The sequence below is a fragment of the Schistocerca serialis genome, chromosome 2 (genome assembly GCF_023864345.2).
Source record: "Schistocerca serialis cubense isolate TAMUIC-IGC-003099 chromosome 2, iqSchSeri2.2, whole genome shotgun sequence".
Lineage (NCBI taxonomy): Eukaryota > Metazoa > Arthropoda > Insecta > Orthoptera > Acrididae > Schistocerca > Schistocerca serialis.
The window spans coordinates 411,661,359-411,677,503 of NC_064639.1; the positions used below are offsets into that span (position 1 = coordinate 411,661,359).

General features: G+C 37.5%; 1 protein-coding gene across 1 annotated transcript in view; it reads left to right on the forward strand.

Annotated features, from left to right (window-relative positions):
• The window catches only part of LOC126457247 (enhancer of mRNA-decapping protein 4), a 164,908-nt gene that overhangs the window by 72,818 nt on the left and 75,945 nt on the right, over nucleotides 1–16,145 (forward strand). The window contains exons 5-7 of the mRNA XM_050093399.1: nucleotides 1,859–2,018; nucleotides 11,758–12,056; nucleotides 13,171–13,360. Coding sequence (XP_049949356.1) covers nucleotides 1,859–2,018; nucleotides 11,758–12,056; nucleotides 13,171–13,360 — 649 coding nt within the window. The remainder of the gene's footprint in view (nucleotides 1–1,858; nucleotides 2,019–11,757; nucleotides 12,057–13,170; nucleotides 13,361–16,145) is intronic.

Below are 16,145 nucleotides of genomic sequence, written 5' to 3' on the forward strand. Positions count from 1 at the left end.
CTCTGTACTTTTTGGATTGCTGTATCCTTCATTGGGCGTCTGCTGGTAATTTCCGTAACTTCCATAAGACCTTGTAGATATCCATCTTGTGCATTCTTGCTCCCAAATTTCTTGAACATTTCCAGAATCTCGGCTCTGTTGATCTCATCAATGGCTTCAAAACAGTGAAGCTTACAATTGCAACAGAAGAAAGCAATGTTTATAATAAACAAGGGAAACATAGGCTTTATGTTTTGCTGTACAAACAAAAAACATGTATTCAACATTTTGTTTTTAAATTCATACTTATTTGCAATTTTTCCCCGTTGCAGTTGCAGGAATGTCCATTGTAGTTAATGTACGCTTCCCCTTGTAATATAGCCTTCTTTATTATGATGTGTTCGTATTTATCATAATGCTGTATGCCTTTCCTCTTGTTATGGCTGTTACCTTCTTCATGTCTATGCTCTCTTTTCTGATTAAATTGCCACTACTAATGAAAGATTAGACAACAACCACACAAGATTTGTCTTACAATATGGTGTCAACAATAGATCGTGAAATCGGTACTGGCAAAATCTGCTTGTTGTTAATGTAGGGACATAAACCGTAGGCTACTTCCAGTGATTTAAAAAATATTACATAAAACTAACGAGAAGATGTAGTAGGAAAACGTTAAGAGTCATGGACTCGTGACATTTTCGTACCAACTAAATATTTTGGCAACAATTTTCTTGGCTTTAAAGGCAGTAACTCATGATGTTCTCAACACAGATAAATGCGTCTGCAGATGGAGAATTTAAAAATACTGAAATTTGAATTTGTGAAATATTGGACTCGTGACATTTTCAGAGCTTATTCAGTTCTTGTTACATATTCATATGGAGTGATAGTGACAGCTGATACAGGCACAGGATTCAGATTGGGACAAATGCCAAGATGGTTTCTTGGTAAGGGCATAGCCAACCTCTTTCCCAGATTTCCTCAATGTAAGCTTGTGCATCAATTCTAAAGACATTGTCTTTGACAGTCTTTCCTCTTTCCTTCATGGATGATGTGTGTCTGCAACAGTCCATTCTAGTAAATGATTTTGTGAAGATGAATGTATTATCCACCATAAGGACTGCTGATGAGCAATCCAGGGATGCACTAGATATATGCATTGCAGCCTATAAGTTATGACAAAAGATTTTTCTGGGTGTCAGTGCACTTTGTTCTCAAGAATGGAAATTGACTGCCAGTAAAGTTCTTGAAGTGCCTTGTTGATAGTATGCTTTTAACTCTACCAAATGTATGGCAGCTATGGTTAACACAATTATCTGTTACCCGTTTCGATGAAAATGTTTTCCAGTTTTGTTACTTTTATTATTATCGTGATTATTATTTCAAATATTTATCTCAAGCTTCGGGATTATTTTTGAATACTACTGCATGTCGAATATCTTATGGTCAGCCTTTGTGTGGTTTACAGTTCCATATATTCACGTAACTCCTGAAGCTGTTCATCATAGATGATATAAAAAAATATTTTCTGATTACAATGACGAGGCTGTGCATAGTCTATTCCCTATGAAGTCCAGTAATTTGAAAAGTATATTAATTGTCTTTGTTTGAAGAATACTGAACTAGTATATTTAACGAATGCCTGTTTTCATGAAACATTAAATATATGCTTTAAAGTGCACAACTGTTGATTTCCTTGCAGATAAAATGAAATGTTATGAATAAGTACATAATATTGCAGCTGCAATACTGCAGACAGAATTTAAAACCAGGTATTATGTTCAGTAGGGATCTTCCTCATCCACACCATGTTTAGTTATTTGTTCAGATATATATACGATGTGTAATAATGATGCCTTTTTTCCTTCCTGGACAGCTGCACATTACTACTCCATGTAGAGAATGGAAATGACTCTGTACCAGCAACCAACCACAGAGTTGTATGGTGCCCTTATGTACCTGAAGAAGACTCTGATAGTTCTGAGACATCCTATGATGATGTTGCAAAATTATTGGTGCTTACCCATGACTCAAAGGTTGGTAGTTTTTTTTTGTGTGTGTGTGTGTGTGTGTGTGTGTGTGTGTGTGTGTGTGTAAATTAAAGGACTGTTGCTACTATTATTGCTTTTCAGACATATTTTCAACCCAGTTCTTCTGTCTGGATTAATATAAACTGTTTTTGTTCCATTTGTCTCATGTTGCTGCTATTTAATTTACTTTGATATTGTGGACTACACCCATTTGGTTAATTACTAGGGTCTAGATTTTCATGCAAATGCATATTTTTTTCTATCATTTGAAAAATATTCTCTTCGGATAATATGTTTGATTTACTTCTTTTCTTATGTTTTAGGCATGGTTTTATAGTCCTTATAAATGCGTATTTTGCCTGTTTTCCGAATAAGCTTGGTATTTTCGAAAATGTTTAATTGTGCTGCATTTTTTAATTAAAATACTTATTCTTTTAAAAAATGGACATTTTAAATTGTATGTTAACTTGTTCAGTTGTTGTCAAAGCTTATTTTTATGTACTTATTTCTGATTTTCCTTTCTTCCTGATTCGCGGCTAGGTGTTACCCTTCGCACTTGCTCATGTAGTATGTGGCATTGGTTTGGGAACTGCTCTGGTCTTGCTGCTGAGTTGCACTAACATGGCTACTAAAGGATTAGTCGAACTGTCTTTTGGAGCTGCTTACAATGTAACACCAAGCAACAGTTCTACTTTGTTATTTAATTTGCATATGGTTTTTAAAAAAATGATTCATTTCATAATATTCACACATTTAAATTAAAACAACACTAAAGTGACGACTGACTCGTTACCTGCCTTCAGTTGACTCCAGGTTCTGTGTAAAGAAAATCAGTTCATGTTTGTAGGGAGTGGTGACTACTGGTAGTGGCTTGGTGGTGTGTTTTAAGTACTTCACAATTAAGTATGATGCCAAAAGTGAAAATAAGTTATCAGTCTAGATTCCAACTGTATGAGCGAGAGTTTGAAGGTAGCAACAGATGGCAGAATACTTCATTGGGGGGAGAGAGAGAGAGAGAGAGAGAGAGAGAGAGAGAGAGAGAGAGAGAGAGAGAGAGTGGGGGGGGGGGGGGGGGGTTAGTGAAAAACGGACATAAATCCATGAAAACTGCTCCCGTTCAGATGTTGTTAAGTGAATGTTCTAACACTACTTTTTCACAATTTTCTTTTGATTTGTGTGAGGCCTTTTTGTTGGCAGATATCCTGCTGTGGAAATTAACTAATCCTGTTCTGGTAAATGTGTTTGAGAACTATACAGTGTGTAAAATGACAGACAAATCTACCATATGCAAAAATTTTGTGCAGCAGTGTTGTGACCCAACCATAAAAATGAGGTTTCAGATTCAAAGTAATTTTATATTTGTGTCAATTGACAAGAGACAAGACTGTGGGGGATATTTATTTGAAATATTGTAATTGGGTCTCTCAGCAAAAATGTATGGTCTATGCCATAGCTACTTCAATAGAGCAGTTTCAGATGACAAACATCTCCACAGTTTCCTCATTTTTTTGTCAGTTCCACAAACTGACTATAGCCAATTGGCATTCGGTACGAATCATTCCATTCAATTTTTTATATCATTTTATGTAAGCAGTTTACACGCATATGTAGATTTTTTGTTGCATAAATGCATACATATTTAAGGGATTATTACTTCATTAAAATCCAGACCCTCTTCATAACCAAAACAATTCTGATGAGTCACAATTATCATCAACACAAATGTTCTAAATTCTGTGTGAACATTGTGAGTTGACATGACATTTATTTGATTAAGTTTTTGTTCGTTTTATCATTAAAAGGGGGAATAAAGGTGGCACACAATTGTTTGGCTCATGATGTTGTTAGCCTCTTCTAGAAAGAAAGAAAGCAAGAAATAAAGAAATAGGGGGGGGGGGGGGGGGGGAGGCAATGGTATGTACTGTGCCTGAGACATTGTTCAGGCATTGTATAGAGGTGGGCCTCATAATGGTCTTTGTGGTCCCCATCAATTGAAGTGGTTTGTGGCATAATTGAGTAGTTTATTTCAGTGTTGTGTGAAACATTGTACGGAAAAAACAGGAAAGCAAAATAGAAGCACTTGTAGGGATATTGAGTCCAATAAGGAATAATATTAATACAGGACTATAAATTAAGTGTAGTGATATTAATGTTATGACCATAGATATTATAAATCCCACAAATTTCACCTTTAATTAACAAATTCACTTTGAATTAACAATACTTGAGCTTGATTAAGTGTAGTAACATTATCATCATAATTGTGTAGAAATTTCTTGGATTTCAATTTGAATTAACACAGAAATACATCTGCCATCCTTTTCCTCAAAAGTTTCTTCTAAAGAATTGAAATGCACCTGGTGAATAGGAGGGATGTATGGTAACAATTCTAACATGTCCTTTTTTGTTCAAATTACTGACTGGTTGTGTTTCACTATTTAGTGGTTCCTGTTTTACTGTTGAACAGGACTTGGACCTCCCCTCTCTCCTTTCCGTATGTTCAAGGTGAGAAACTCTATATCGGCATTCTTCAGAAATGTGTTGTATCTTCATAGGTTCAGATCTTCTATACTGCAATCGCTGAATTTGTGACAAAGATACTGGACACTTCATTTCGTAAATTTTGCTGTTAACTACTGCCTTCTCCTAAGCTACTGCAAACACAAGTTGTTCTTGCTTCATCAGTGCTACTGCAAATGGCTTCTTTCTTCATGATTGAGCAATGATTTCCTACCATTGTAGATTTTTTTTTTTTTTATTTTGCCTGGAGCTCTACAGAGCCAAAATCAGCATCGTTTAGCTGATATGAGTGCACACTGCTCATAAAAAGATGATCGGGAACATCCACTTGAAGTATCAGTCACAAGATTCGAACAGGAAAGTGCCATTTTAAAATTTCTATTTTGTCCAGAGCAAGCATCACTGTACATTATTATATGTTTTTTTGTACTAGCCACTTGTTTTGTGTGTTTTACCATGTGTTATGAAATTTCCTGTGATACTCTCAAAACTATAGTTTCGTCCAATATTACTACTCACCATATAGTGGAAATAATATTGTCATTATTCCATCCTGAATTTTCATCCACTGTTTGATTTTGCCTTTAGTTTTGTGCCATATAAGTTTGAAAGCAGAGTTAGTTCTGAGGCTGTGGTGGCCAAGATTATGACAGTATGAGTTGTCTTTATAATATGCTACTGAGAATGTTAATTTTAGAAGTGTAAAAGCATAAACTTCTTCGGAATTATTATTTACGCACTTTCCTCGAATTTTGTGCGGACTTGTCTCTTGTTAAATGTAATTCACGTTGTATTATTTTTTGTTTTCACTTCAGCAACAGATGTCCGTTTCATAAATATTACAAATTGTATATAACTCTTCTTGCTGGATGCAAACTTAGAATCAAATCATGATTGAAAATCTTTTAGACTCTGACACTGGTTTAATGTTATCTTGAACACCTTTTTCTTTATATAAATTGTACATAACTATGATGTTCAATTCAGGACTCAAGTAACATCTATTAAGATTTTCTGATAAAAAATAATGTCTCGTGACATGGAAAACTTTCATTGGTGGAATGAATATAACTCACTACACCTTCTGGAGCTTCATAGAAAGTTTTATGCTGGCTTCTTAAATCACCATTGGGCTCCTCTCCTTCCTTTACTTTTTGTTTACATTGAGTCTTCACACCATTGGAAATTTGGAAAGTTCTCCGGAAAGACTTTTTACAGACTGGAATTGAATAATTTTGAACATGTAAATAGTATTTGTTAATACAAGTCTTTTGAGGTCAGACCCTGTTCATAGTCTTCTTGCTGCAGAAGATTCTGATTTGAGATTCATGGAGGTAGACATTTTGAGAGTTAAAAGATCCCGTTTCCAAAAACTACCAAAAATTCCTTTCATTCCTTCTTCAGTTATTTTTGAAAGACATTGCAGTCTACAGTGGCAGTCATCAGCACAAAATAGTGTAACAGGAGCTGTTTTACCTTTCCTGGTAGTGTATGCTTCACCTCCATTCTTTTTCAGTTTTGTCTTCTGTCTTCTCTCTCTGTCACATTCTTCCACCTGATTGCTGTTTCTCATTTTCTTCATTACACTCATTTTTGGGTGGATGATATTCTGAAGCAGAATCTGAAATTTCTCCCTCTTCATTCATGATTTTTCTCAGCCTTTCTGAATTATTCAGGTTACCATAGACATACACCAGTAACAATTGCCAAGTAATCACGCTAACAGTTTAGACAACAATGTAATAATATAAAACTTGTTTGAAAAGGTTTCGACAATTTTATCATACGGAATTTACTTGAAAACAGTTTTGATAGTGTTAAAATAAAACAAACTCTGAATAATAATAATAATAATAATAATAATAATAATAATAAAGGAAAACTTCATGATGGTGGAACAGAAAATCTAATATTGTTTCATAGTGTTGTGGTAAGTCAGATTTGCTCCACCTTACCATAACATACAAACAGAAAATCGAATTTTGTTTCATGGATTTGCGGTGCAAGTCAGGTTTAATTCATTTCACCATCATGTCTTATCATACTGACAGTTTCACAGTAGAAATTGTCGTGCCATCTGTGATGCTATTGTGCGTACAAAGACATAAATCATTGTATCACCCAAAACAGTGCATTTTCTACTAAATAACATATTACTTAGCTCATTTCTGCCAAAATCTGACTTGCACCATTATGCCATAAACCCATTTAGTTATCTATTTTCTAGGTGAGCATCTTGGTGTATCTGGAGGAAAGATTCCTTTCTTGAAGATGCAAAGTTCAGATGTGCTAGACATCTCGGATGCCAATTACAACAAAATAAATTCACCATGTTGCTTCTTTATTGGATGCATCTTTTCCCTGTATTATATATATTCCATTTTATATTATACTACCACATAGGACTTTAACATAGTTCACTGTACAGATTAGTCTTTATCATTTGTGCTCTCTATGTCCTCTCTGGGATTCCCTTGACACATGACATCACAAACATCGTCATGCCCGACAAAGATCCGTGGTCCACAATGAATCTCTAGGGTGGCGTGGTGTTTCCATGGAATAATTGCTCTGTAATAATTGTGTCAAAGCGCAGGAAACCATGTACCCATCACCCCTGCCTTGTCAGACGTACTGCACCCTTTTTGCTCTCATGATATGTACAAAAGAAACAGAAAATTTCCCACACAGTGTGCAGTCCATAACCAAACATTTACTTACTGTAAGAACGAGGTGCTTACTCAAAGTCACAACTATCATATATCAGTAAAAGGTATAGAGGGGAAAAACACATCACTTTTTTCTCCAAAGTGACAGGTTACACCTTAACATTGAAGTTTTTTAAAGAAATTTATGAATAGTTATTTTCATGACAACATTGTTGTGTATCCAAATAAAATGTAACAATGAAAATAGTTTTTGAAAATATAATGTAATTGGAGAGACAAAAGAATCTCCTCAACAAGTGGTGACGGGAACACACATATAAAGGGTATGAAGTTTTCAAGCTATTTGAGCCAGTTGCTCCTTCTTCCAGCAGGTGAGTGTAAGGGGATGGAAGATGGATGAAGGAAAAGGACTGGTGATGTTTAGGAAAAGAGGTAGAGCTCAGAAAAGTTGCCTATAACCTCAGGTCATGGGAGGCTTAGTGGACAGGATGAGAAGGAACAGCTAATTGTTGGGGACTGTGCTGGATGAGATTTGAAAACCTAAGTGCATACAGATGGAATGTGGGGTAATAGGCAAGACAGATATTATTGCTAAACCATTATGCACAAGGTAATAAGAACAGAAAGCAAAGAGCATTGTATGTGGTGAAGGTGGGAGGGGCAGTAAAAAATAGGCAGGTCAGAAAATGAAAGATATAGAAAACAAAACGGAAGTGAAGAAAGGAATAGATACTGTGAATAAATGCTGAGACCGAAGAAATGAATGTAAATTAATATCAGGTGGTTGGTGAGAACCAAGGACATGTTGTAGTGTCTGGGGAAGAATTCAGCTGGCATGTGTGGTGAAATAGGCATCAAGGTCATGGCTGTCATGTTGCAGAGTATGCTCTGCAACAGGATATTGTGCATTGGCAGTATATATCCTCTGCCTATGCCCATTCACCTTAACTGTTGGTAGTCATGCTAATGTAAAAGGCCAAACAGTGTTTACATAATAGCTGGTATATGCTGTGTTGTTTCACAGGTGGCTCTCCCTTTGACAGTATATGTTTTGCCAGTTACAGGCCTGTTATAGGTGGTGGTAGAAGGGTGCATAGGGCAAGTCTTATAGTGGGGACAATCGCAGGGGTGGGAGCCAAAGGACAGAGAGGTGTGTGCAGGAGTAGTGTAGTGCCTGACTAGGATGTTGCAGAGATTGGGAGGTTGATAAAAAGCTATTCTGTGTGTAGTGCACAAAATGTTGAATAGAATTGACTCATTTTATGGCATGATTGTAAGAAGCTGTAGCCTTGTCAGAGTAGCTGGTTAATACATTCAAGACCAGGATAATACTGAGTGATAAGTGGTGTAGTCCTTAGCTATTTTCCAGAGAAATCTGCAGTTCCATGATTGTATGTAATGGGCAAAGAAATCTGCTTTTGAACTGGGCTGATGGGATAACTACGTCCAGTGAAGGCCAAGGTGAGAATGGTGGTGCATTGCCTTAAAGAGTCTGCATCTGTTCAAATATGTTTGCCTCTAATACCAAGGCTGTACATGAGGGAATGTTTGACGTGGGAAGGATGGCAACTATCAAAATATGAGTACTGTTGTTTGTTAGTAAGTTTAATGTGAACAGAAATGTGTAGCTAACCTTAAATAAGGATGGGATAAACATCAAGGAAAACGGCGTAGGGGTTTAGAGTAGGGGCAAGTGAAATTTAACAGTGAGAATATATTTAGAAATTCGAAGAATTTTAACAGATCAGCCTCACCAAGAGTCCTTGTGGCAAAGATGCCATGAATGTTTCTAAACAAAACAAGGGACTGAAGGCTTATGGTTGGCATAGGAAGATGATGTCCTGTTCCCATAGCTGTACCCCTGATCTGTCTGCATGTCCACCCCTCAAAGGTAAAGTAGTTGTTCGTAAGTATAAAGTGTTAGTTGTTGGTAAGTATAAAATTGGTAGTTACTGGCAAGTATAAAATTGGTAGTTACTGGCAAGTATAAAGTTGATAGAGGTATGCAGGAAGGATAGATTTGAAATCATGCAATACAGATTGAGGAAGTGTTCAGCAGCAGAAAGATAATGCACATGGGGGATGTTGGTATAGAGGGAAGTGGTGGTATCAGTGGTGACAAGCAAGATGTGTGCTGGGAGTGGAGCGATCTAGGGAATGGTTGGTGTCCTTAATATCCAAATACAATGTAAGGTGGCAAATGTCTAAAATTAGTTCATAAATGTCAGTGCAAACTGCAGATGAATCAGCCTGTAAAAGGAAAAGAACTGATTACAGCACTGTGCTTCACATTGTCTCCATTCCTTGTGTTCACTAATCTTGCATGTTTTTACAGGCTGAAATGGCACTATTGTTGTTACTGGAGTGCAGTTTAAATGTCTAAGCAGTCATTGTGATTCACTTATTGTATGCACTTGAAGCAAATGCTGAATTAGTTCCTCCACAAATGTCACAACTTATTTCCTTTCCTTTTCTTTTCTTGTTCGATGCAAGCTGGTGTAGTTTTTAATGATCTAAATGTCAATGGCATGTTGAAATATAACTTTCATATCTTTAGTTGAATACCACTGCCAGCTGACATGCTGAAAGTCCTTTCTGCCAACACCATGGGTAATTGTGTTTAACTTGTTAATCAGTCTGAAATGTCTATGTGTGGTATGGTATCTTGCAGCATACACAGACCTGTGTTTCTGTGTACTTAAATGATAGTGATTAGTGTTCCTCTTTTGTCTCTAAATTTTTTCTTATCTTGAATCCCATTACACTGTTTCTATACCAATTGAGTGCTCTCTTATCATTTTGTTCAATCCTGTGTGAAATGACAGATTTATTTCATATGTGGTTTACACTGGAATTGTTGGAAACAAAACCTGTTGTCAATTAGTCCAATGGGAGATGGTTTTGACAGCAAGATGAAAAGTTCTTGTCCTGGTTTTGAGATGAGATGATGTTGATATTAATGAACTTCTATTTTTATCTCAGAAAAATGCTTGGACCCTATGTTCTCAGTTGTGGTGAGTGTATTCCAATGTGTCTCTTCCCTTGCAGCTTTTACTCTCTACAGGCTCTGCAGTACCATGGAAGTTATTCCCTGATATCTTAACACATGTCATATCGCCCTGTCTTGTCAGTGTTTTCCATATGATCCTTTCTTCATTGATTCTATGGAAAACCTCCTCATTCCTTAACAGTCCACCTAATTTTTAATATTCTTCTATAGCACCACATCTCAAACGCTTTCATTCTCTTCTTTATCAGTGTCCCTACAGTCCATGATTCCCAACCATATTATATTGTGCTCCAATTGCAGATCTTCAGAAATTTCTTCCTCAAATAAAGGCCAATATGTGGTACTAGACACTTATTTTGACCAGGAATGCCCTTTTTGCGTGTATAATCTGCTTTTTATGTCTTCCTTTCTTAATGTTGGGTCCTCTGCAGAGGAGGCTACAGATCAGTGGCTGCAAAGGAAAGAACCGGATGTGAACCCAATGCTTCACTTGAAGATAACAAGTAGGAAACGAGCCAGAATGTTGAGACAACACAACAAAATTATTCTGCTCATAAACTGGAGAACTGGGGTTAGAGAAAAGATTAAACTAGATGAACAAGGTGTGGTACATTGCCTTATTACCTAGAGGAGTACGTATCCATTATGGCTACCAAAGCAGCACAGACTCCTTTAAAGTCTAACAGAGTACAATAAATTCATTTACATCAGAATACATTTTTTTGTATATTGAACATGACATCCCTGATACGAGGCTTGGCCACATGGTGATTCTGATTGCAAACTTATTAACTGTTGTAAAATAAACCTACAGAACATCAACAAGGGATGACATTTCGTTTGGACATTTCCACTGGAAAACTCCACATAGAATACACCTACAATTTCATTTATAACTGCGTGAAGTAATTTAGTACTCTGATAGCTTTTATGATATCCTAGTTGCAGTTGAGATGCAACAGCCTCATCCTGACCGCAACTGTAGCATGTATACACACAGTCTGTGGAGGGCATTCAAAAAATAAATGTGCCTAGGAGTAATTGTGCTGTCAACCTTGTCAGTATGGACGGGGAAACAGTTTACAATAATTACATTGTTGACTAACACATGGTAGCAGCGGCCAGCCAAATTACTGACCCGTTCACAGCATCACGTGCTAAGACAGCATAACAAACTGCCATATCATTCCTTTTCAAAAAATTTTGCCTTGCATTGCACCATATATGACTGGAAACACACAAAGAAACATGTGCGGTTGGCCAAAAGGATTAGGAAGGAGGTGGTGGATTTTGTAATAGAAAGATGCTGGGAGGGGTACTGCTCCATGGCATCAGGATTACGGAAATGGTGGGTGTTCATGTGCAATGACAGGCAGGGAGTCTGGCAGTAAGGAGATGTTTTTCGTTTTTGTCATTTCCTGTAATATATAAGGTAATACAAACATTCCTTTCGCACAGTGTAATGATCCCTAAAACTTGAATTATACAACTTTTACTATATGTATATATAAATAAATATGTTGAGTTTTACTTGTGTGTTTTTCAGGCGGAGTTGTGGAATGTTGGAACAGTGACAAGCCGTTATGGTGTAGGTCCGTTGCGACCTGATGATGTGGAAGAAGGCTATCTTGCAGTTCAGGAACACACTGATGCCATTGTTGATGCTGCATTCTCACCAGATGGAACAGCTTTGGCTACTGCTAGTAAAGATGGAGATGTGAAGTTCTTCCAAGTTTATATGCACAATGGTGGGAAACCGAGGTGCTTGCACTTTTGGCAGCCACACGATGGGAAACCTCTCTCATCCTTGTTTTTTCTTGACAATCACAAAGTGCACAATCCAGAGTGAGTAGTTCATATATCTTAATATTCAGGTTAATTGTTGCACGTTTCATATAATTTTTTGTGTTTGTGAGTAAAAAAAAGTCCTGTTGTTAACATTGCACAGAGGGTGATCTGAATGACTTACTTCCTTTCTATCTTTGTGACTTCTTCTTAATCCCTCTTCCCTACTGCTAAAAGAATGAGCCACTGGCTCTGAAAGCTTACAAATTTCCTTAACTTTTGGGTGTGTGTTCTCATGTATCCGCATCGTGAGATGATGATATATCTACCCAGTTACATTATATTTTTAGAATTTGAAAATTGACTATTTTCCTCACCTCTAAGTTCTTCATATGCTGTCATACTGAAGAAGAAATCTGTGACTCTGAAAACTACATTTGTAAGTTTTGCTTTTCCTCCTACCTTTCAACTGTATCAGTGGTAGATCATCTTGAAGTAATAGCTGATCCGTTCTTACTGTATGATAATTCTGATGCTTCACATATTATAAAAATTATTGTATTTCTTCATGAACTGGGACCCTGATTTGTTGTATTAGCAATACCTTACAGAATGAAAGAGACAATGGAACTTCACTTTATTAATTGATAACTCTGGTTAGCCTTAAATGTTCTTGAATAGAAAACAGTATTTCAGTCTCTTAAAAAAGCAAATCAGGCAATAACAGCAGTGAATTTCAGTTATGTTGATCTTTGGTTTTCATGTATGTACTTTAAGTTGTGGTTGTCTTGGTCATTTCTACTGTTTTTTGACATGCAAAATTTTTGATTTGATGTGCAAAAGATGTAATGGTGTGAAAATCACTTTTTTATTGGTAGCCCTGTATAATAATAAACAAGACAACCAGAAGTGTTCCTCAGAATGTTTGTCAAAACAATTAAATGTTTCAATTTTTAAATGTGTTGGTTGTGGAAAATTTATTTTCTCATACCATTGTTTTCACTTAAATAAAATTATTGATGACTTCAGGAGAGAGAAATGTAAAAATGTTTAAATTTTCTTTTACAGCTCACCATTGAGACACACTGATATTCTTATTTTGTTCTATCAGGTGTGGTAGTTAAAGCTCTGTGTGTAGATAGAATGCCTAATACTATGTTTTTCTGTATTATAGTACTCAATTCTGGAAGTTCGCTATTACTGGAGCAGAGAACAATTCTGAATTGAAAGTTTGGTCTTGTGAGTCCTGGACATGTCTTCAGACAGTTAAATTTAAACCTAAAGACCAGAATAAAGGTATTGTGCTCAAAGCTGGTCTGGACCTTGGAGCAGGACACTTACTCCTTTCTGATATCTATAATAAAGTGAGTACTTAGTTGATGTGTAGGTAAATATTTATAATCGTAAGCAGGGTGAGTGCTTGTTGACTATAATATCCTTGAAGTAATGATAACTGTGTGTTTTCAAAATATTTTGTCAATGAAATGACAGGTCTGAATATGTGCGACAGAAATCATGATATACCCCCACTGGCGTGAGATCACTCCATGTTAACATTCTATATTTTCTTAATATCAAACGTTGCCTCACCATCATTCCCAAAATCCCTTAACATGAAAACAAACCTTACATCTGCAGAAAGAACTGCAGTCCAGCACCTAAAAATTGATCCCAACCTTATAATGTGCCCTGCTAACAGAGGGTCCACCAATGTGGTTTTATACCACAGCAATTACCTGATGAAGGGACTCTCAGATTCATCCACCTACAAACCCTGCCCAGTGACGTCATTCCAGAAATCCAACAGGATCTCCAGTTCTTCAAATCCTCAGGCCCATTCCAGAATGCCTCCCCTGTGAGTCTCATCTCTCCTCACCCCTTCCACTCTCTTCATTCCTATCTTACACATTCTCCCTAAAGTCCATAAACCAAACCACCCAGGGAGCACTACTGTGGCCAGTTACGGTGTCCCGACTGAGGGGATCTCTGCTCCTGTGGATCACCACCTACAGAAACTATTACCTGTAATCTACCCCCTATATAAAAGATACCAATTGTTTCCTTCACAGACTATTCACAGTTACTGTTCTTTTACCACATGGCACCCTGCTCAGCATTGTTGTTGCCTCCCTCTACACCCACATCCGTAATTCCAATGGCCTTGCCACTATTGTACATGAACTTTCTCAACGCCCAACTGACTAAACCTAAGACCTCCTTCCTGATCACTGTGATCAACTATATCACCACCCGCAATTACTTAACCATCGAAGGCATCACGTACAAACAAATGCAGGATACAGAAATGGGCACTGAGTGGCACCATCCTACGCCAGTCTATTCATGGACCATCTGGAGGAATCCTTCCTAACCACTGAGAATCCCAAACCCTTCACCTGGTGCAGATTCATTGATGACATCCTCTTGATCTGGACTGAGGGTGAGGACACCATATCCATATTCCTCCAGAACCTCAACACCTTCTTCCCCATTCGCTTCACCTGGTGCTCCTGAACCCAATGAGCCACATTCCTCGGTGTTGACCTCCACCCCAAAGATGGCTACATCATTACCTCCATCCATACCAAACATACCAGTCAACAACATACTTCCACTTTGACAGCTGCCGCCTATTCCATACAAAGAAATCCCTTCCATACAGCCTATCTACATGTGATGAACAATCCCCCTCCATTCATACCAGGCATCTCCCAGAGGCCTTCACAGTCGAAATTAGTCTCCCAGTGTTGTATAGAAAGAGATCTCCCATGATTTGTCTCTCCAGTCACTTACCACCTCCCACATTTTCACCATCTGGCTACAAAGGAGCACTCTGTTCGTGACACAGTCCCTCCCAGGACTGGAGCTACTTAATCAAATTCTCCACTATGGTTTCGACTACTTCTCTTTGTGACCTGAAATGAGGAATATCCTACCCTCTATCCTTCCTGTCCCTTTCACAGTGGTGTTCCGCCACCCACCGAACCAATGCGATATCCTTGTCCACTCTACTCCACTTCTTCTCCCAACCTCTCGCCAGATGGCTCGTATTCTTGTAACAGATCTAGACGCAGAACCTGTGGCATACCTCCTCCCACCACCACCTACTCCAGTCCAGTTATAGGCATCACCTATCCCATCAGAGACAAGGTTACGTGTAAAAACAGTCATGTGATCTACAAACTAAGCTGCGCGAGAGAGAGAGAGAGAGAGAGAGAGAGAGAGAGAGCGCGCGTGTGCATAAGCACATATGCGCGCATTCGTTGATGAGTGCATATGCAGGCATCCGCTACTTTAGGAGGTGGTCTTTTGATGAAAGCTCAGATGTATTGCAATTTTTTGTTGTACCTATTTGCGACTCTTAAGTCTCCTCTATATGTTGAGTAACAATGTATTCTTTTAATAATATTGTCATATTCTGTCTCAGGCTTTCCATTACTTAATTTTGTATGTGCTATGTTCAGTAAAGATACAGCTGATGGTGAGGTTCGGTCTTGAAGATCCGGCCGAGAGAAACTGAAGTGAAAGGTTAGTTTTAACACCACAATACTGGTCCTACGTGGAGATAGTTTGCCTGTGTCTTCCTCCAAACTTTCAGCTGACTTAACAAGTCACTTGTAAGGGGACCTATAGTTTGATGTGAACTTGAAACCAATGTCAAGAGGCATTTTCACATGTACAAATCATTGACAAAGTTGAAAGATTGAACCCTTAACCTTCAAATTTGTAGTTTCCATCCACTGTCCTCATAAGTGCAGAGTGAACAAGCCCAGTTTCATTGAATTTTAAAATGTTTCTAGACTCTGTCCTCTTCTCTATCATGGAAAGTATTTTTCTTCCATGCTAATCTTCTCTGTATCGTTCAAATTTTAGTATATGTACTGCCTAAAATTAATTTGTTAACTAATGTAATCGTTTTTGTGATTTGCACATCCTATAGCTGTGAATGGAAGTGCAGTTTCTCATTTCTATTTCTTCTTATACAATGCATTCCACCTATAGGAGTGTTTTCATTCTTCATTTCATGGAACTACAATGTACAAAGGTTTTCAGTGAATCTTAAGCTTCATCATTTAGGAAGGCAGAATTTTTTGTGATATATCATAGAAAGAAAACAGCTCCAAATTAATTTTTCAGGTAACACTATCA